At 39.4% G+C, this 23,535-nt stretch overlaps 1 protein-coding gene across 3 annotated transcripts in view; it reads left to right on the forward strand.

Moving 5' to 3' along the window:
- Positions 1-23,535, forward strand: part of MAP7 (microtubule associated protein 7) — a 170,903-nt gene that overhangs the window by 50,798 nt on the left and 96,570 nt on the right. Inside the window, exon 1 of one of the 3 annotated variants that reach the window (XM_065931285.1) lies at positions 20,631-20,815. The exons of the other annotated variants lie outside the window; for them this stretch is intronic. Within the exon in view, the coding sequence (XP_065787357.1) occupies positions 20,794-20,815 (22 nt within the window). The 5' untranslated portion in view covers positions 20,631-20,793. Of the gene's footprint in view, positions 1-20,630; positions 20,816-23,535 lie in introns of those variants that run through there. 3 annotated transcript variants of the gene reach the window in all.

The following is a 23,535-nucleotide window of genomic DNA, read 5'->3' on the forward strand; positions in this document are numbered from 1 at the left end:
TGTACTGATTTGCATCAAACCATGCTTATTTGAAAGATAGTTTTCCTTTTTTCCTTCATTCATTAAAAGATTAGGTAGGGCAGTGCATGGTTCCAGGTATTTAAAGTAAGATGGATGTAAGCTTCAAGAATCAAGAATGCTTGTTAGTCTGTATAAAGATTCTCAGTGCATTTCTTGACTTAGAAGTTCTGTGTTTCATATTATTGGATCCAGAAACTAAAGGAAATGATTGCATATGTGTTATATTTGCTGTCTATAGTGTATAAGTTCCACAATATCTTGCATTATAACTATTTGTTTATATGTCCTCACCATCAACTATTGGAATATAAGTGCATGGGTAGAGAGCACGACAGAAAAGATCTCTTCTCTATCCCCTCACCCTCGGTTTCCCTCACAACTTGATGGAGTGTTGAATATGCGTGATTGGTAATGTAGAACCTTTCAAGTGGTTATTTCTTGTGTAGAAGGAATTCATTCATATTGTGATTATTCTGCTGTTTTCCCATTAAAGCCATTGTTTGAGATCAGAATGTGAAGCCAAAGAGAGCTCACCAGTCATGTGGGGGAAAATTACAGGAGCAGCATTTTGATATTTTTGCTTTTTGGTTCATTTCAGTATTTAAAGCTCAGATTTCCACTCAATATAATGCACCAAAATGGATGGATGGAATGAAAATGAATTTTGAAAGGAAAATATGAAATGGAAGGAGAGAGAGATTAAGTCTCTCCTTTTATTCTTTGTTTCTTGTTGATGATGATGCTAATCTTGTGCAAGGAATACAGCGTGCTCATCAAGTTGTTTGTCCTCCTCATCTGTGTTGTTGGGTGAGGAACGGCCACCCGTGATCAGAAGTCGTTGTCATGATAAACTGAGTGATGCCATTTGATAGACTGGGTGCAGGCCCCACAGGGTGTGGAATCTAGGTCACATCGTAAACAGCCATGTCCTGGGAGCAGGAAGCTTGCTGGTTGTCATCTGTCTTGCACAAACAGTTCATCTTGGTGCTTGAAATCATTGGCATAAATTGGCTCAAGTATGAAGTCGACTATATGAAATTGCTATTTTTGACCCTTCTTTACCTAATATGACAATTTCACATTGTTCAGCTTAATACAAAATATAGTGAAATCTATTTAAATTTCAGATTCTTACACTGTAATTTTAAACTTTTTTAATTAAAAAAGTTTACTACCTGTTAAAAGCACATTGTATAGTCTAGGAGAAGTTACACAGTTACTAATGATGCCTTTCACTTTCAGAAACAGTGTTATTAATGGCAAAAAATTCATTGGAGAGTAGACTTAGATTCTAGGACTAAAGAAAAGAATTAAGGTACAAAAGCTAGAGTACTTAACTGTTTGTAACTTCGCACTTAAATATAAGAGGATTTTTGGAGTTGGTGATGGACAGGGAGGCCTGGCGTGCTGCGATTCATGGGGTCGCAAATAGTCGGACACGACTGAGCGACTGAACTGAACTGACTGAACAAAGTCTGTCTTGTGACACCTATTGAGAACAGTTATATATGGAAGTGAAGTTGTATGTGTTTGCTGGCCGTCTCCAGTTCAGAAGTGTCTTGTGAATCTCTGGTGTCATGGATGCTTCTACAAGTTTGTGTTTCAAGCTGGTTGTCCTCATTCTTATTAAAGGCAATTTGTTGCCTTGGAAAATCCAACTTGGTTTTCACAACTGTAATATGGAAAATAGATGCAAAATCTTCAGATTAGAAAACTGCACTGGCAGGGGAACTACACTTTACCTGGCTTTTGGTTAAGAATGCACCATTTTAATTGAGAGTAGAATTAATTTGAGGCTTCTCAGGTGGCTCAGTGAAAAAGAATCTGCCTGCCAGTGCAGGAGATGTGGGTTCAATCCCTGGACCAAGAAGATCCCCTGGAAAGGAAATGACAACCCACTCTAGTATTCTTGCCTGGAGAACCCCACGGATAGAGGAACCTGGAGGGCTACAATCCATGGGGTCGCAAAGAATCAAACACGACTTATCGACGGAGCACGCACACACAGTTTATTTCAAGTCACATTACTCTGAGATAAACGTGAAACTCCTGAGACTTCAGATTTAAATATCACCATTTGCTTTGTATAGATCAGCTTCTTTCTCTTTAAATTCTGTATGGATATATGTGTGTATATATATATAGTTTTCTACTTCAGTGTTTTTAGTTATTTTTGCCTCTCTAGGTGATTCTCCTTTCCCTACATCCACCACGACCCACAGCTTGTTCTTTCCCTCATGTCTTAACTACAACTGCTTAAAAAGTTCTGAGATGCCATTACCACTCCCTGTCTGCCTTGGTATTCCCAGTGTGCTGGCAGTTTTTAAGTTACTCATTCAAAACATTTCTGTCCATTCGTGGTGGAAGACAGGAAAATGCCATGGCGATGTGTCTGCAGCATCATCAAGGCCCCTGATATTACAGAGTATTGGAATGACCCAGGAATTCTCCAGAGTACACTGTTGCCAAATGAATAGCATGAAGAGGTAAAATGAATGTGTAGACTTAAGCAAAAATGGAGGAGAGAAGGACGGAATCATCATTAATGTTAGAAATAAAAGGGCAGATGTTAATCAGATATTTTCTGGTTAATACTAGCTTAAAGAAGCATACCTTTCTCTTTCTGAAGATTTGTGAGTTGCTTCTCGGGATGTAAGTGAATTTATGCAATTCTTCACCTTTAAGTTCAACATGCTTTGATTTCCATGTCCATCCCACTGTGGGTTGGGAGATGAATTCTGAAATCTCATGAAAAAAATACAATTTATTCTTGGGAAGGTAGAGAAATGGCCTTAATTTGGAATTACTTTTGATGTTGTTCAGGGAGATTAGCACCTATTAGACCTATTAGAGTCTGTTCCTATTAAAATCAGAAATCCGAAAAAAAAAAAATTGTAAAAATAGCGGGATGGTGAATTTAAGTGTGGGGATCAACATAGGTCATGTCTAAAATTTAAAAATCCCTAACATATTGCATGTGTTTTCTATAGTGTATTATTTTTCTCAAAACATAAGAAAGTAAATGCATAGCATGGCACATGGCAAGAATCAATAAATGCTTATTGCTTGACTGAACACTATTCTAGTCTAAATGTATTAGGAACAAAGTAGGATTTTATGTTCATGATAATCACTTAAGGGGAACATATCCTGTTGGTAAAATAAATGTAGACTCATTGTTTGCTTTTGCTATATTTGATGATACCAAAAAAAAAAAAAGACCTTTCTAAAAAGACTGCCAAATAATGTCTCCACCATCTTTTGAATTTTAAAAAGTGAATAAAAATGTGAGAAGTTATTACTTGGCAAATGGTTTTTCTTCAAAGTAGAAAAGCTTGTACAGGAATATTATCTAGAAGCTACTTGAAACTTTAAAAAGAGATGTTGAAAATGAAGTCAAATCACAGAAATTTCCATTTTTTGAAATGTTATAATTATTTAAGTATGAGCATAATGTGAAAATAAATAAGTGTAAGCTACCCTTTCCCCAGAAGGCTTGTCTCTGTTTCACTTTATTTTTTTAAAGGCTGTCTCGTTTGGTTGGTTTTTTGGGGAGGGGGCCTTTTTCCCAGAATAGATTCGCCTTTTAACAAGACTTTCAGCTCTCCACATTAGCATATAAAGTGAGCACTCATACTAGTGGTCCAACTTCAGACATCTTTCCTGCCATCATTAATGACTAGAGCACAGAAAATCATGACCAGAAATAGGCTCCAAGCATTTCCTCCTGGTTGCTGTCTAAACACCTTAAATATCACATACATATTTCTGATAGTAAAAGTAATAAATATTGTAAGACACTTACAAAATGCAGAAAAGGATTAAACTTATTTTTGAAAGTGAAAGTGACAGTTGCTTAGTTGTGTCCACCTCTTTGCAACCCCACGGACTATACAGTCCATGGAATTCTCCAGGCCAGAATACTGGAATGGGTAGCCTTTCCCTTCTCCAGGGGATCTTCCCAACCCAGGTCTCCCTCATTGCGGGTGGATTCTTCACCAGCTGAGCCACAAGGGAAGCCCATTTTTTTTTTTTTTTCTTTTTTCCAGGACGGGTCCCGGGGGAAGCCCATTTTTAAATCATCTATAATCCTACCATCTACATATATATCTGTTCACATTTTGTGTGTGTGTGTGTGAACATATAGTTTTTAGAAACTTGGGTGTGTGTGTTTACAGACTTGTCATATTGTTGAATATGTGGTTTTGCAAACTGTTTTCTTTTCCATTTAGTGTAAAAAACATTTTTGAAACATTTTTCTAAAATAGTTACAGTAAATATTCTCTTATTTGAAATTTCTGTCAATTTTATAGGCAAGGATATGATCTTTTGTTTTGCATTTATTTAATAACATGTTAATTCTTACATGCTTGTTAGCCTTTTACTTTTGTGAATTACATGTTTATTTCTGGTGACATTTTCTAGTGGCATGTTTTTTTAATATAGAAAAATATATAATATCTATCACACATGGCCACATGTATGATAGGTATTTTAGATATTTTCCCATTTTAGCATTTGCAGTTTAATATTGTTACGGGTTTTTGTTTAAATCTTTGTTACGGTTCTTTAGTGATTTCAGAAATCTCCTGGTTCAGAGAGTTTATTTGGGCCTGTCTGTTTGTTGGTGATTCACTTAGATCTGCACTAAAATGGTTTCAGAGATGCAAGAATGACCTCTCAACTATAAGCTCATGAACTGTGAAGACCTGGTGAACCCTGAGGCCTGAGCTCTGGGGCACAGGCAGCCTCGATGCTGGGTCAGGATTAAGCCAGCTCAGACGCACACAGCCTGCTGATCTAACTAGGTCAGCCTGCAGTGCCTCCGTGACAGACTGTGGGGCTATTTTTGTCCGTGTTTCTTCTGTGTATGAAAATTAGAATTGAAAAAAGCTACAGATGCTTCCCATATGGCTGCTATTAGTGAAATTATGTACCAAGGATTTAATTTGAAAATGAAGTAGGTATACTCACATTATTTAGAGACTTAATGATTTCTGTTTCCAGGACGGGTGCCGCATCTTAGTGTGAAGGCCTCTGTCCTGTTCTTGTTCTTCCAACGAGGGAGCTTCCGTTCTGGTGTTCGTGATTTTTCTTAATAAAATATTTTATGACAGATTTGAATTTTATTTTTTTCTCTTTGCTTCCCCTGCCCTCCAGAAATTTTTTTTTTTTTCCCCTGATAGATATTGTCTGGATTCTGCATACTTTCAGGGATTTCTCGTGGCCTTTTCATGAACTGAGCTGATAGCTGCCCCAGTCTTTCTGACATCCAGAATTTAGGGGGAATTTTCATTTGCAATTAGTTGTACTTGTTCTTAGAATGGCTTATTTGGATATAGCAGTGAACAGGCTGTGATAGTTTATCATTTTAATTGGTCCATTAGATGTACTTGATGTTTCACAAAGTTCTAGGAAGAGGAAAAAAAATTCTCATCCGCAACAGGCTTGTGGAGCCTACTAATGGAGTTTAATGTCTATTTTTGCCTTCTGTGAAAATGCATTATGGATTTGTATTTTAAAGAATAATAATAATAATAAACTTTTAGTGGGATTAATCATTAAATCATCAAATTTAGTTATGCTCTATTAAGGCAATCAGGTGACCTCTAAATTTGATTTCCCCTAAATTCCTGATCAATGCGCTTATCCTAGTTCGCTTGACCTACAAAGAGAATTTACTGCTACATAGGTTTCCTTTTAAGAGAAATGTCATGTTGAAATAACATTATTTGTATCTATTAAAGAGAAGCCTTAAGTTAACAATCTTAACTTTTAAACACTAATGACATTTGTAAATGTAACCCAGACTTGTAAAATGTAACCCAGACCTACCCCAGATTAATAAATATTGCCTCCAAAAAAGGTCTTTGGTCAAGTAAATTTGGGAGACCCTTATTAAATTGGTTACTTACTAAGGGCTTCCTCACAACATTTAATATAATATATGTTGTAATTCTTCAAAATAAGAATTATTTCATGCTGTTTTCCAAGTGCATTTACATCAGAACCCCAGCTGAGAGAAACATCACTGGAGGCACGCTCTTTAGCAATATTATAAATTTTTAATAAGTGATTAAGAATATCATATGATTTACAGTTAAAGAATCACTTAAATAGTTAAGATTTCTTTATCTCCCAGTTTTTTAAGTATATAACTATCTCTATTCAAGCATATGCATGCATAAAACACATCACATAATAGATCAGGAAAACACTTCCTCTACCCAGGTATTTCTTTGTATAAGTTATTGACAAAGGAAGCAGAGGAATTCAGTCTAAAATTTGATAGTTTAGCTGGCAAAGACAACGTTAAATACATACATCCTTATATACTGAATGATCATTTCAGGGAAGAGAAGGAAATTGGGAGAAAGAAATGCGATTGTTTTCAGTAATTACAAATGGCTCTGATAACCATAACATGCTAAATGATGCTAAGATCCAACTAGAGTAGCTTCTACTCCCTAATTCAAAATCATGCTATTTTACTTTTTAAGAGAATATTTCATTAGCTTTTATCTTACTTTAGGGGGAAAATTATGAAAACCCTTTTTTTTTTTTTTTTTTGCCTTTTTGTTTAACAACAGTTTTTGAGCCAGATTTGAGGTCTGTCTTGTTCCTGGGAGGGGAATGCTGATTTAGTAGAGCTGGACTTAGCTTTCAGGGCTTAGCTTGAGTTAAAAAGAATCTCGAGTCAATTGATGCATGGTGTCGGGAAATTGCTCCCTGAAATTCCCCCAGCTCATGTCCTGCTGCTCCGGATACCAGATTCCATTTCCTTCTGCCACAAAGGGCCAGCTAGTTTCACCCTCAAATTGCTCTTTGCTCAATTTTCCTATTTATTTTTAGCCAGTTTAACATCAGGCATAACATTTCATATTAGGCATATGAAAGTTTTTTTTACCATCTGGTCAAAACAAATTGATTTTTTTCTTCTGGAAGAAAAAATAAGGTTAAAAATATCTGAGGGTGGACCACTGTATAAAGGAATAGATTTTTAAATTTCGTCTGCATTTTATAGCAAGACAGTTGTAATTGGAAGGAAGAATAAAAATAGGTAAGGTGCTTGCCTTTGCTATGTATCTTATACTCTAATTTGAAGAAAATATTATATATAGTATATTTTCAGAAAGCTTTGTTTTACATTCAGATTTTTCCAGTTCTAATTAATGTTCCTCTTTACTAAAATTAGTTACATTAATTTTTTGAAACTATCAAGAACAAATAGGAATTCAGTAGCCTTGGTTTAAAAACCTTGTTAGAAGATTTTTAGCCTTCTAACACTACCCCCACATAGTGTTAGAACTACAGAAAAGCTGAGAAGTTGTAGTCATGGTACTACTAGCAATTTGCATGTGCCCTTCACTCAGATTCTCCAAATAGTAACATTTTGGAAGATTTATTTCTAATCCTCTCCTTTTTAAAAGCAAGCGTTGTCTTTTATATAACCACATGTGCTTATGTGTGCGTGTTCAGTCGCTCAGTTGTGTCCAACTCTTTGTGGCCCCATGGACTGTAGTCCACCAGACTCCTCTGTTCATGGAATTTTCTTGGCAAAAATACTGGAGTGGGTTGCCATTTCCTCTTCCAGGGGGTCTTCCCAACCCACGAATAAAAAACCCGCATCTCTTGCATCTCCTGTACTGGCTGGAGGATTCTGTACCACTGCTCCACCTGGGAAGCCCGTAAGCATGTTCCATTTATCACAGTTAAGATGATCACTGATAGAATAGTGTTGTCTAAGCTACAGACGTTACGCAGATGTCACCATTTATTCCAGAGATGTCCTTTATAGCAGAAGGTGAGCCAGGGTTGTGCGTTGTATTTAGTTATTGTCTGTTGACTCTCGCTTCCTCCCAGTCTGTCTTTCTTTGAGTCAGTAGTTCCTGCTACATTTTTAAAGCATTCAGGCCAGTTGTTTTTGTAGGATATTCTCAAATGGGGTTTGCCCGATGTTTCCTCATGGTTGGATTTAGGTTACATGTTTCTGGCAGGAATGCCAGAGAAGTGATACTTAGTCCTTGGTGTATCCTACCAGGAGTCGCAGTTGATTTGTCCCAGTCCTGGCGATACCCTCCATCACTGTGTGAAGGTAATGTCTTCCAGGTTTCACCACTAGCAGCTTACTTATCTTGCTGTGTAATTAATAAATGTCTTGTGGGAAGGTACTTGAGGCTGTGTAAATATTCTGTTCTTCCTCTTATATTCATCTCTTAGTTTTAGAATCGGTGATTCTTGGCTGAAACATTTGGTTGCCAAATAGTAATTTTCTAATTCAACATTCCCTCCACATTTATTAGTTAGCTTTCTACTGTAGGGAAGACCTTTCCTTTCTCTTACTTGTTTACCAGTGTGGACTCATAGATATTTATTTTACTCTGTAGATTTGAATGCTTTTCTGTATTTATTCTGATGCTCAAATTGTCCCAGATTTGGCCAGTGGGATCCCTTTGAGGCTGGCTCCTGTGTCCTTTTGATGCATCTTTATTATTCTTTGAGCACATCTTCCCCCTCTGGCGCAAGATGTTATCAACTCATCTTTCTTTGACTCAGCCTTAGCATCTGTCATTTCTTTAGGAGCCCTGGTTCCTTAGGGTGGAAAATGATATTTTGTGATCCAAGATCTGGGTGCTGGCTGTGCTCATGGTTACCCCTAGGCTGTCAGCAGGCCAAGCTCTGTGAAATTATGTGTGTGTGTGTGTATACCTAAGACATTGCATCATTGCATGTGGCTGGTGGCTACTATATTGGACACTGCAACTCTGGAGAGTAATGACTTGCTTCATATCACATAGATGCTAGTGACAGAAGCCACGCAGGATCTTTTGATAGTGCATACCAGACTAAATTGACTAGACCAGCCCTATCATATACCTTTTATAATAATGATAATTTTTAGTGATTTTATTTATTTTTGGCTGTGTTGGGTCCTTGTTGTTGCTTGGACTGGGGGCTCCTCTCCAGTTGTGGTGTGTGGGTCTCTCATTGTGGTGGCTGCTCTTGTTGAGGAGCAGGGGCTCCGTGGATGGGAGGCTTCAGTAGTTGTGGCCCATGGGCTCCGTAGTTGAGGTTCCCGGGCTCAGAGCACGGGCTCAATAGTTATGGTTCATGGGCTATACTCTGCGGCATGTGGGATCTTCCTGGATCAGGGATTGAACCCATGTCTCCTGAATCAACAGTCGGATTCATTACCCCAGAGCCACCAGGGAAGCCTAATAATTGTAATTTTTTATACCACAACCTCTGGTGCATTTTTTTTAGCAGGTTTTTTAAATCCCAGGAGCTTCAACATGATGATCTGTACCAGTGTATTTATTATTTTAAGGAAAATTTGAAGACCAGTAACAACTCAAACTTGTTTTCGGTACTTAATAGTAACTAATAGTCATAGCTATAATTTGAGCAGTTGCTGTTTGCAACAGGAATGCTTTTTTTAGATCTAAAATGTACTGGCAATACTTATATTAAATTAGTACTAATACTATATTAAATTAGTACTAATACTTCCTCCAAAAATGCTAATTCTCTAATAGGTTCAATGATATCACTCATATTTACAACCTTTAATAAATACTATGCCAAGATTTATTTTTGTTTGTTTCTAATGAGAATAAGCAGTGCAACTTGGTAGTAATTCTTGCACCGTGTTGGTGAGAGGAAATTGGTAATGCCATTCAGGGAATTATTTCCAGTGCTAGGTATCAAAGCTTTAAAACCATTCCTAACTGGGAGCAGTTCCCTTTACGATCTAATGTACAATTCAATTTTATGTGTAAAGGCATAGTAAAAAATCAGAAAAACTTGAATGTACAAGAAGATGCAAAATACAGAAAAATAATGTGATAGCATCTGGGCTTATCACATCACAGATTTTACCTTTTGATGTTTAAAAAAATTTTTTTTTTATTGAATGAAAGATTCTTTAAATTCTGTAGTGCATTGTAGTTTTCAAAAGCTTCACATTCATGGTCCCACATAATCCCATAGTAATCCCTTTTCTCACTACCTCTCTGCAGTCCCTTCCCCTACCCCTCCCCATGATCACCACTACGTTGTTCTCTGTATCTATGTCTGCTTCTTTTTAGTTTGCTCACTACTTTGTTGTCCTTTTTAGATTCCATGTATAAGATCATACAGTATTTGTCTTTCTGTGTTTGACTTACTTCACTTATTATAATGCCTTCTAAGTCCACATGTTGTTGCAAATGACAGAATTTCATTCTTTTTATGGCTGAGTAGTATTCCATTGTATTTATAGACCACATCTTCGTTATCCGTTAATCTGTTGATGGACACATAAGGTGCTTCCGTAGGATGGCGGTTGCAAATGATGCTGCTGTGAACATTGGGGTTTGTGTATCTTTTTTCAATTCGTGGAGTGTTTGGGGTTTTATTTGGGGAGGGAGGGGGCGTGTATATATGCTCAGGAGTGGAATTCCTGAGTCATATGGTAATTCTGTTCTCCTCACGCTTGTTTGATCCTCAGTCAGCTCTGTCTTAATAGATGTTCAACCAAATGCCTAGGTGTCATGTTTAGTTTTTCCCTCCACATCAAATCCATCAATGAGTCCGGTTGGCACTACCTCCAAAATATATCAAACCTGTCTACTTATATCCATCACCATTCCTGGTACAAATCATATGTGCTTGCCCCAGACTATATCATTAGTAACTGAGCTGGTCTTGCTCTTCCATGGACACCTCAGCCCGCAGTCAATGTCCTTCTGCACAGCAACTACTGACCTTTTAAAATTATAGATCTAATTTTGGTTCTTCTCTGCTTAAAACTTGTCACTTGCCAATGGCTGGCTTCCCATTGATTTTAGTATAAAATCCTTATTATGAACTACAGTTAGAATCTTCCCCGATGGTTAAGTGGGTAAAGAATCCACCTGCAATACAGGAGGCACAGGTTCTACCCCTGGGTCGGGCAGACCCGCTGGAGGAGGCATTGTCAACCCACACTAGTGTTCTTTCCTGGGAAATCCCGTGGACAGAGGAACCTGGCAGGCTGCAGTCCAAAGGGTTGCAAAGAGACAGACACAACTTAGTGATAAGTTTGGATAATTTGGATTTTTCATGAACTGCAGTTCCCTGCTTTTTTTCCTTCTCACCACATTTTAATCCAGATGATTTTCTTTTCATTCTCTTAATCCTCATTGCTCACCCTGGCCTCAGGACCTTTACCCCTGCTCGTCTCTCTGTCTCTCTTTGAAACTCTGTTTCCTTGGCTTTGGGGCTGAGCGGATCCTCCTTAACCTGCTGCACTGCTACTTCCTCAGAAAACCCCTCCCTGGTCCTTCTACCCGACATCTCCTGCCCCACCCCAGTATTGTTTCGTTGATATTATTGATCATATTTATTGATCTCTTGTCTCCTGTATTGTTCATCTACATCCATGGGATGGAAGAGTCTTGAAGAACAGTGCCTGGCATATAGCAAGTACTTGTCACATAACAAATGAACTAGTGAATGTATTGCTACTGTCTGAGGATATGGTGGAAAAGGCTCTCTTTGGTGAAATGTATCACTTAAAAATTCAAAACCATTTAAAAACATTCCTAGCCAAAGATTCAGCAATTCTATTTTAGAATCTGTCCTTCAGACATTGTCAAGATTTGTGAAACTTTATAGTCAACCTTGTTTATAATATCAAGGAATTAGAAACAAAAGTTTGAGAGTCCGCTACATATATTGTGGTATTTCAGTATTGTGCAACTATTAATAATGGTGTATTTGGAACATAGTTGACCTGGAAAAATGAACAGAGTATAAAATACATTCCAAGATAGTATTACGTAAAAAGCTTGCTTTTTTTGTTTTTTTAATATATGTGCAAATTAAACATTAAAAAATCTTCAGGAGCAAATAACTAAAATGTTAGCAGTGGTAATGTCTGAATTTTGAGATTGCAACTTATCGTAAATACTTTGTGCTTATTTTTATTTTCTGTTTTCTACACTTAATGTTTATCATCTAATTTATAATCTGCTGAAATATATACCCCAATAGCACTGAAATTGACCTATATAACTAGAAGCTAAGTCATTGCAGTTTCGTGTGTTTCTTGAGCTTCAGTCACCCAGAGAGCCTTTGAGGGGGTAGATGGATGAGTCTGATAACTCCCCTCTGAAGGCAATGCCGTTAGAGAAGTGTAGTTGATGTGTTTGTGGCTTAGGATGGGGGCAAGCTCTTCTTTCTTGGAGAATCCAGATAGAATTCATAGAGGATGCGGGTATTTGCCTTGCTTATTAACGGAGATGACCAAAGAGACATTCCACACAGGAAGAAGTGGGAAGGAAAGGAAAGGAAATCCCGAGGCGTGTCCAAGGGACAGCAAGTGCATCTATTTTGTAAAAACATGAGCTATCTGAGGAAGCCATGGGAAAAAATTCTCAAAGTCGGTAGAAACATTGTTGTGCTTTAATTGGGAAGGTAACTGGGAAACATGATAGATACTTGAGCAGGGGAATGATCAGCTGCTGGAGCTGGTTGTTAAGGCAATTAGTCTGATGGATCATAGGAACGAAAGAGGAGAGGCTGGCAGCGGTGAGACCAGCTTTGAAGCCGGACGATGGAAACAGTGGTGATGCCGGTCTGAGACGAAGCTGTCTGCCCACTGGTCATGTGTGCACGTGCTCAGCGGTGTCTGACTCTTTGCGACTCAGTGGACTATAGCCTGCCAGGCTCCTCTGTCCATGGCGTTTCTCAGCAAGGATACTGGAGTGGGTTGCCATTTCCTCCTCCAGGGGTCTTCCTGACTGAGGGATTGAACCCATGTTTCCTGTGTTTCCTGCATTGCAGGGGGATTCTTTACCCGCTGAGCCATTGGGGTTTCCCAGGTAGACTGAACTCTATTCTGTGTGATAGCAGAAAGCTGCAAAACTTGAATACTCTTGTTTCCTAGTGATTTGCCACAGTGCCATAAATTTATTATAGTCTGATATTGCATGTAAATTAGATTATAAAATAAGAATTTGTACTTTGGATATATCACACTTGACATTTTTACGTCCCTCCATTCCCCAACTTCTTTATGACATTTCTCCTGAGGGTGGTGTAATGTTTGGAGCTGGAAAGTGGGAGAGGAGTGAGTGCTCATAGTCTGAAATATAGTCATTCTTCAGGATCCACGGGGGCTTGGTTCTAGGACACACACCCGGCTTCTGGGATACCAGAATCCACAGATGTGCAATTTCCTGATATTCAATGGCATAGTATTTGCATAAGCTAGCACATCCTCTGTATACTTTAAATCACCTTTGATTACGTGTAATGCCTAATACAATGCAAATGCTAACTAAATAGTTATAAATACAATGCACAGTATGTGACAAATTGAAGTTTTGCTTTTTGAAACTTTCTGGATTTCTTTTTTTTTTTTTTTTTGATGATTTTCTGTGTGTGGTTGGTTGAATCCACAGATATAGAACGTGCAGCTACAGAAGGTTGACTGTACAAAAAAAAGAAACATCAAATTGTTTTTTTAAATTCAAACTTGTGTTTTACAAGTGGATATATATTTTAGTTCTCTGCAATAAAACCTTTGACATTTTGACTCCAGATTCTGAAGGCAAATACCTGAAAGATTGCATTGGTTTGGGTTGAGAAAATTAACAAATATCCCTTTAGAAAGTAGGTCAAGTTCCTTATTTTAATTTCTGATCTAATTCAGGACCCCAGCTGTCAGACTACCCCATTAATCCTCCACTGGCAGTGAAATCCTCTCTAAAGTACATTGTAATTAACTTGCAGGAATTGACAGCAAAAGATGGAAAGTTCAGGTGATATTTGTTTACAAATTTCCTACATGAAAGTGGACATTTAAACTTTTGAGAAGTCATTAAAAATGCTTCGAGAATTTTGGCAGAGACTTTTTTTTTCCACTGAAAAATAGCTGACCCTTTTTAGCAGTTTCTGTATCCAAAATCTAGACCTGAAAACTCGATTTTGTGGAAGTGTTTAGTATTAGAACTCTTGCTTCAAGCATAGCAATTTTTTTATTATAATTATCCTTAAACTAGCATGCCTCAAAAGTGCCACAGGAAAACTGGTTATAGCTGGTGACATGACTAGAGTGGGGTAGGAAGAGGCTTGAGCAAGTTTGATTATAAGGGGAAAGATTTCAATGTAGACTAAAAGTATCTCATTCATTTGTTAAGTATAGCTTTGTCCATTCCTGGTAAGTGTTGACATGAAAGAAAATTGTTTCCATAATTTAAGGTCGTGGAAGATTCCAGAGCAGTGCAAATATGGATTTGGAGAAACAGATAAGCATGCTATAATATACTCCCCGAAAGAAAACATTTGTGTGTGGAGTACATTTTTAACTGAATTGAGTGAGTTTTCCTAAACAACCAACTCTTGTAGCTTTTGTCACTGTCCAAGGTACTAATAAATGGGGGGCTGAAAAGCAAAATTTTCTTCTTCCAGGATCTTAAAGATTATGGCCTCTGAGGACAACCTAAACGGGAAAGAGAATGAGCCAAGATATCTATTGGGAAGGAAAAGAAAGCAGAGTGTTGGTTACTATATAAAGGTTGAAATTAACAAATATTCTCCCAAAGCCTACTACTTGTTGAACCCAAGGGAAATGGAGAAAAAAACAAGAATTAAGATAAAGAAGGGGTCTTGGAGAAAGTGATAGGCTACAATATTCCTAGACTGACATTGAGGTTAGGAGCAGTTCACATATTTTCAGATAAGACTGGTCATGATTTAATCAATTTGTGGAAGATAATGAGATGAGGAACTGAGTCTTTTAATGAATTATGTATAACAAATCTGTGATTTGTAGCTATTGAAAACTTCAACAAAAGGCATGAATTCCTTTTTAAAATGAATCTGCTTTTACTTTTCAATTAAATATGAAACAAATGAAATCTATTTCTAAGTGAAGTGAAAGTCACTCAGTCATGTCCAATTCCTTGTGACCACATGGACTGTACCTACCAAACTCCTCTGTCCATGGGGTTCTGTAGGCAAGAATACTGGAGTGGGTGCCATTTCCTTCTCCCTATTTCTCAGTATTTGCCCCTTAAAATAGCAATAGTCATGGTCTCAGTATTTTATAGTAGATAAACAGTAAATTCTACCAAATATCAAAATTTTAAACTGCACCATTTTGATAATTGAGGTAATAAAATACAATATATGTGATTTTTAAAATCACATATAAAATTAAAAATAAAAAATATTTTACATATAAAAATGTTTTATGTGTAAAATATGTTTAGAAACATATTTTAAATTCTTATAAATAATGATAATACACTATAAGAGCATTATCTTTTCAGCCCAAAGGCTTAGTCTACCCATGTTCTTTCAATTTTTTGATAGAACAACTAGATCTTCATCTATATTTTTATATATTCATTATCACATGCACACACATACACACACACCTCCCCCTACTAAGAAGTGCAAAACAAAGTTGGATCACCCAATTCTCGTTGTTTAAAAAGAAAAGGTGGAAACATTACCAGATGTCTCATGTCTCATAGAATTCTTCTATATATGGGTAAACTACTTTATTAACATTTAAATTTCACCAAGAGTTCAAGTATACGCTAGCCTTCTGTTCAGAGTTTTGAAATGAAGACAAAATGGACAGACAGCTTCCGAAGGGTACAACGTGTTTAACACCTGCATGATATATTCACCAACTATTCAATCTGATAGGTGGTGTAACCATACAGTTAGGAGCACAGGTGTAGGGACAAAGCCTGGAACTGGAGGAAAAACCCGCCATTCAGGACTACACAGAGGTTCTTGGTTACTGACAGAATCTCCCCTTGACTTGAGGCTTGAGACAAACCGAGGGGGAGTCTGTCAGTGTACTGAAACCACTCAGCTCAGGACAGTAACAGGATAGATTGGCCAGAGCCAGTTCTCATTGGGGCAGCCAGTCTGAAGGGAACAGGAGGCTGAAAATGTTGCAGCTGAAGTGCAGAACGGGTGGATGAGAGGGGCCACCTTCTAAACATCGCTGATTTCCCAAGCAAGTTCCTAAGATGCTTTCCCCAAACAGTCATAGAATTCTTGCTGCAGCTTGAAAGATCCTATTTTATAAGAACTGGTTTTTTACTTAGTAGCCAAAAAGTTAAGGCAGGGATGCGGGGTGGGGGGAGCGGGAGGGAAATAGGAAAGAAAGAACAGGGAAGCAGCAGAGTGGTAAGTGAGCAGATTAGGTGGGAGAAAACACAGATAAGAGCTGCCTTCACGCTTTACCCTGGCGAGGGCCTCTGTAGTTTTAAGGTTTATGGTGGGACTCGAGATGGAGCAGAGAGCTGATGAATCATCGTGTCAGCCACAGAGCAGTTTTAGGAGGCTGGTGAGCAAAGCAGGTCATCAGTGAGCGGGTAATGAATGAACGCACAGAGGGGAGACGGTGGATTCCTCAGAGTTCTACCACTGCTCTGCCAGTTTTGTAACTCACCAGCTCCCGTTACAAAGTATATATCACATTTTGTGTTTGTTAAGGATGATATACTTTAGATTTAATAAACAGGTTCATTTCCCCTTAGTGTCTCAGGATTCACGTATTCCGTTGTAAAACTTGCTAAGCTTTCCAAGTGATTTCCATTCTCAGAAGTTGAATAGTAAACTGTCAATTCAGCCATCATCCATCTGCCAGTATTCTGCATTGATAGTTTTGCTGGTTATTGAAAATGAAGCCAAAAATAGACTGGTAGGCAGAAGCCTTAGTCTTGAGAAAATGACGGTAACCATGCATGTAGTTAGAAATGTGCCTCTTTCCAAGATCCTCACTTTGCAGCGAGGCTTTCAGATGACGCATCATTACCGTACCCACCGCTCCATGCACTGGGACATAGAAATCTCCTTGAGCCACTCGTCACATAACAAAGCCCTCTATTCTCTTTCCTCTCTTGTTAGCCTTCAGCTGTTTTTCTGGATGAATGCTCCGCCGTTTAGTTGCACGCTGTTGTTCCTAAGGGGAGAGTGGGCCGCTGTCTCCGCCGGGTGTCACCTCCTGCCCCTCCACGCCTGTCTTCTCTCCTCGTGGCACCAGCCCTCTCCTGTCAGCAGGCGACGGCCTGCTGCTCCCGGGTGCTCGGAAGTGAGAAGTCACCGAGCTGCAGGGCAGAGACTGCCGAGGAACAGAGTGTGGGGCCTGAGAGTCTGCCGCTGACTTGCTCACCCACAGTACTCTGTGTATCTGAGTCTGCTCATCAGTAAGCTTAGCATGACAGGGTGATTGGTGAGGTCAGACCAATCCTTATGTGTAGGACCTTAGAATAGTGACTGACTTAATAGGCCATCCACAAGCTGAAGCTATTATTCTTATGATTTCCTATGGCAATCTGTCTGAGCCACCAGGCAAGCATGGCTTAGACAGATCACCATAGGAAATCATGAAAATAATAGCTTAAGCTCAGACAGTAAGGAATCCGCCTGCAATGTGGGAGACCTGGGTTTGATCCCTGGGTTGGAAAGATGCCCTGGAGGAGGGCATGGCAACCCACTCCAGTATTCTGGCCTAGAGAATCCCACGGACAGAGGAGCCTCGCAGGCTACAGTCCACGGGGTCGCAGAGAGTGGGACACGACCGAGCGACAAGCCCAGCACAGCACATGGCAATCTACGTAAGGCCGTTTTTTCCCCTCCAGCCCTTCTCTTTCCTGTAAACCTCAGATCTGCACACAGCCGGCCACAGTGTGGAAGGATGGATCCCCAGCAGGGGAGGCAGTGTGGAGAATTCCCGAGGAGCTGATGGAAGGTAGAGGAAAGGCTTGTGGTAGTTAGCCAGAAGGAGGGAGGAGAGGAATCTTCAAGAAGCAACGGCAGCATGTATACAACTGTTGGGGACAGGAGAGCCAAGTCCAGGCAAATGCAGCCGAACGCCACCCTCTCTGAGGCCAGAGAGGGGAAGGCACAGCAGATAGGCAGCCGGCAGTGCTGCTGACGTGAGGAAAGCAGGTGTGCGAGCCCACCAAGGGCCAGGAAAACAGGCGCTGCACGAGTTACAGGATCAGAGTTGTATTCTAGAAACGCCACAGCTGTGTTGGTGACTGGGTTTTGGCGGTCAGGATTTGGACGGCCGCAGAACAGCTAGGACGTTCATGTAACACCGCCCTGTCCTCTGAAAACCGGGTGCCTCTAATCTTCAATGAACTGGGAGATAGATAACAGGGCTAGTTACACTTGAGTCTAAAGTATAAATATAAAGATTCTGAGGGAAGCAGTGAAAGGATTTTTTTTTAAGTTGCTAGTAGGAGTTATTTTTTTATTTGATAAATTCATGATTCCTGTCCTTGTTCTGTTTAAATGAGTTCTGAGATAATTCGGGGTATGGGTTCTAACATTTATGGAGCCCTACTCAATGTACCCCTGGAGGAGGGCCTGGCAACCCACTCCAGTATTCTTGCCGGGAGAATCCCATGGACAGAGGAGCCTGGCGGGCTACGGTCCATGGTAATCACAAGGAGTCGGATACCACTGAAGTAAGTTAGCCTGCGCATATTGAATGTACAGGCATAGAATTGTGGGAATGGGTCGATATTTTAATAACATGCCTCCAAATTTTCTGAAATTAATAACCAACATATTTCTTTGTCTAGCGTGCACTCTGTGTCATGCATTTCATTGCTTTAATTGGACATAGTTGGGAATTTGCTTCTTGAGACTTTTAGGCGAATCACATACCAGCCATTGTATCACACGTGAGCGGAGAGAAATGTGTAGGGCGTGTTTATTACCCACAGTACCAGTGTTGTGAACCTTGACCTCCCTTTTTCCATGAAGTCAGTTCTGTGCTCCTCTCTGAGGCAGTAAGGTCTTTGGGGTGGGAAAAAAGATAGTAGAACAGAGGAGCAATTTGAATATGTTCCCCATCCCCCCACCCAGGAGAAGGTGCTTTACTATCCAGCCTCCCTACCACACTAGCCCTGCTCAGAGGGGCAAAAAGAAGGGAAAAAAAATCTGGATTTGGTGCCACTGAGTTGTAATTTTCTTTAACCAGAAGTAATCTTGCCCCAAACCCCCTTGGGACATTTGGCAGTGCCCGAAAAAAAAAATTTTTTAATGGTCTTGACTGTGGGGAGGGGGGTGTCTGTAGGCAGTGCTCTTAGATACAGCAGGCAGAGGCCAGGGATGCTGCCAAACTGTTAAAGCCTCATCCCCTCCTCTGTCGTCCACAGCAAAGAGTTATGCTGCCTGAAAGGTCGGGAGGACCAAGGCTGAGAACTCCTGCACTGGGGATCCTGTCTGTACTTAGGCTGTTGTTCAATCACTTAGTAATGTCTGACTCTTTGTGATCCCACGGACTGCAGCACTCCAGGCTTCCTTCTCCTTCACTGTCTCCCACAGTTTCTCAAACTCATGTCCATTGAGTTGGTGATGCCATCCAGCTCTCTCATCCTCTGTTTCCCACTTCTCCTCCTGCCTTCAATCTTTCCCAGCCTCAGAGCTGCTTTTGAAAATGCAAGGGGACTGGTTGACAGGAATGATGGTACTTAGGCACCTGTGACGCTAGGCCTCTGGAGGTGTTGGGATGGTACTGGCTACAGCTGGTATTCCATTGGTTCCTACTAAGTAAGTCTTTAGTTCCAAGGACATTAAAAAGGGTTCATTGTCAACTCCAGTGGATGCTTGAACCCCTACAACCTATAAATCCTATGTGTCCAGTCTCTTCACTGAGGCAAGTCCTAATACTCAAAGAGGCTTAAAACGATTTGTTTTCTTCTAAACAGTGTATTTCCTTTTCCAGATAGGACCCATGGATCATCCAGACTCATGAAGTTCATTGGTTTTAACTCAAGCATTCTGACTCCCATATCACAGTTTTAAATTCTAGAAAGGCACGAGGACTTGACATGATCTTTTCTCCTCAGATTCCCCTCTATATCCCTAGAGAAAAAGTCCTTTTAAAGACAAGGCTAAGGTAACATTGTGATAGAACTGTTGAATTCGAAATTCATAATGTAGAACTCATCACTGGCTTAAAAGTTTTTTCTGAGGCCCTATAATGAATTTGTCCAGAAATAATTTCTAAAACTTTAGTGTTTATGTTTATTGATTCTTCCTCTTCACTTTGAAGACCTTCAGAATTTTTCAAAACTTGCTAAAGCGAGTCAATCTGAAGGATAGTGAAACTTCATTTCATGTGGTTTCCCAACGGCTCCATGAATGTTCTCAGTGAAGGGAGGAAATGAACAGAGGTCTCTCTGCTTGACTGATTCTAAATGATTGCCTCTCTCAGAGGCATTTGGTATGGGAACAAAATCAGCCATAATGTTCGGGGTTTTAAAATGCTATCTTTAGTACATTAGGAAGCCAGAAGGCAGAAGAATTTGGAAAGATAATAAATACCGTTTAGATGATCTTGGTTAAACATTGGTTCAAATGTGTTTAATCCACATCCTGCTTGGGGCCCGGGCTGATTTTAAACCCTGAGACTGAACTGATGTTGAACAGCCTTTTCTTAACCAGGAAAGGCCTCCCCTTCTCCCAGCCCACACCCATTCGAGCTTCACTGGCTCTTTTGAACAGAAGCCGTTCTCAGTTTTTACTTGGTTCAGTGAACAAGGTTACTGTTTAGAAACAGTGGCTGTCGAGTCATATGTGTCCTCACCCTTTTGCCTTCTTCCTGAGTGTGCCTCGAGCTGCATGAGAGATGATGTTCATACTTGGGATGATTAAAGGGTCTCTTCACTGATCGCTTGGTCTTTGCCTGGCTGAGAAACTCAAAGCAGGAAGCGGGAGACATGCAGATATGTTGCAGCATATTCAAGAAAGAAGGGTTTTAGGATGGAAGACTCTAAACTGGCCTGTAAGTTCTTGGGCTCAAAATATGTTTCGAAACTTCTTAATAAGGATGTGCAGGAATCAGGCAATCTTTAACTCAGTTTGACACACTAACACTTTCAACAGGTCAAAGTACGGAGTAGGAAATCTTTTAATAGATCTTTTTGTTTTAGGGGGTAGGGAGGACTTGGTTTTAATGTTCTAAGAAAAAGAAGTGGGAATTTTAATTAAGTGAAACATTCCTTGTGCTCTATAGATGCTGGATTTATCCTTTATTGTCCTGCAGCCATGGGATAGCTTCTATGTAAATTCAAGGCAAATGATATTATTTTCTGTTTTCCATGTTTGTGCTTTTTTTTTTCTTTTGGCAAAAAACAAAGTGAAAACCCTAACACAGCTCCCAGGGTCTCCTGAGTGCTGGAAGTAGACAGTAGCAGCCGGCTGCACATACAATTGCACTGCTGTCCAAAGAACATTTTAGCAGAAAAGTTATTGATGATTTCTTATTGCTTTTAATATTTGTATCTGGATTAGATCATGAAGATTTTGAGAAATGATTGTTTTTCTATTTTAGGGGAGTATGTTTGAGGAGTGCTGAGTGCTGACCTTAAAAAAGGTCATACTTCTCTTGCCTACCTCTTTGGTTTTTATTTATTTATTTATTTTTTGCCATCAAAAACATTGCCTGCATTTTCCTCTCATATCTTTCCTCACCAGAATACTTTCATTTCCATGGTATGTAAATCAGTTAACTCGCATGTAGGCTTTATAGAAAAAAAAACTATAGTGATCAGAATCTTAAGCACTACATTTTGGAGAGGTATTTTTATCACTGTATTTTCTTGTCTAGAATTTTCTATATGTTCTGGATGCTTTATCAGATTTAATTTTAAGAGTAGTAAAGATGCTTTATTCACAAAATTATTTGCCCTTTTAAAATATTGCCTCTATTCATTTGCATGGATAATATTTGCAAATTTTATAATAAAAACACATCTAGGAAAGAAAAATGAGTTGTACGTAGTGTCAGTATCCAGTAAGCATTAAGGAGATGGATTATGCTATAAATAAGTGGTTTGCTTTTGGTGTTTTATGATTATAAAATATAGAGTCAAAGAGGCATATTAGAAATATCTTGAGGGTTGGATCCAAGCCTACATTTTAGCTCTGACACTAGTTTTGTGACCTCAAACAAGTTATTTATACTCTATAAGTATGCTAGTATCATCACTGCATAATGGGAATAATCTAACTTTCAGGGCTGTATATACATTAAAAGAGAAGCAAATGCCTCACCTAACTGGCTTAAAAAAAAAAAAAAAAAAACTGGTGATATTATATGTATTTGTTCAGTTAACTCACTTTTAAATTCACTTTGTACTTAATGAGTCAGAAAAGAATATCTTTCTGTGTGGAAATCATATTTGCATTCAGTATTCAAATATTAGGATAAGACAGTTAATGCATAATAAGCATTGGGTTTCATAATGAATTATTTAAATATGATGAATAATATTGGTTGAATCAAATGAAATACAGGTTACTCAATAAGAAAACTGGATAAATATCCAATAGATAAAATTGATATTGAGGGGGAGAAATTTTTTCATCCAGAAAATTGGTCAAAAAATCTTAGATAAGTGGTTTAAAAATACTAAATTATTCTTTTTTTAAAAATATGTATTTATCTTTATTTATTTGGCTGTACTGGATCTTAGTTGCAGCATGCAGGATCTAGTTCGCAGACCAGGGATCGAACCCAGACTCCCTGCATTGGGGATGTGGAGTCTTAACCACTGGACCATCAGGGAAGTCTTCTAAATTAATCTTAGATATTGGATTTTGGTCTCTTCCAATTTCCAACTTTTAATTTGACATTGAGTAGACCTTAGAAAAGTAGATGTAGTAGCTTCCTGTTTCCATAAACTGAAATTTCAGCGTGCAGACCGTAACTCTGTCTGGAGTAGAGATGAAGGCTGAACTCAGCCCTGTAGCTTCACACAGCCCCTCCAGCTCATTCATGAAAGTCCATCCCGCGGGGGAAGCAGAGCCTCTTGCCATGTCAGGCTGCTTGGGAGTAACTGCAAGACGCTGTAAGAGTGACCCCCCCAACCCCAGACAGAAACTGGTATCTGTTGTCTTTGGTCTGTTCTCACGTTAGCACTTCCACCAGCTGAGGCTGCCACGTTGATCTTGCTCTCCCACACTAGAATATGAGCCACAGGGGCAGGGAGTTTGGGCTTTGTCGTTCCCGGCTGTCTCCCAAGCGCCTACAACAGTGCCTGGCAACCAGTAGGCACCTAGTCGGTTTATCAAAGTAATGAGCCGACCCCTAGTCTTCAAGAGGGCAGCAAGGTAAGGAAGGCCATGCCTACTCTCCCTCTAAAGCGCAAAATAACAAAGATACAGTTTTGTATAAAATCTGTACCAGGGTATGCTAATTTATCCCGTGGTTGATGCAGAAGCAGAGCTTTGTTCCAACTTTTAGAAGAAAAGAAAATCAGTAGAAAATGTTACTGCCCTCAGTTTAGACATGTGCCTAGAGCAGGAAACCAAAAAGTTTACTTCCTTTATGAAAAACAGGTAAGTCAAGGAGTCTAGGCAAATAATTTTGTGATGAAATGCCAAGTCACAGGCCAGATAAACTCCCTCCTCCCCTGAGCCCTCGGTGAGGTCAGCGCTCAGCTGCAGAGGGACAGCCCCTCCCACACGCTCCAGAAGCATCACACAACCCTGTGGGTTCCT

Source organism: Muntiacus reevesi, chromosome 3 (assembly GCF_963930625.1).
Source record: "Muntiacus reevesi chromosome 3, mMunRee1.1, whole genome shotgun sequence".
Lineage (NCBI taxonomy): Eukaryota > Metazoa > Chordata > Mammalia > Artiodactyla > Cervidae > Muntiacus > Muntiacus reevesi.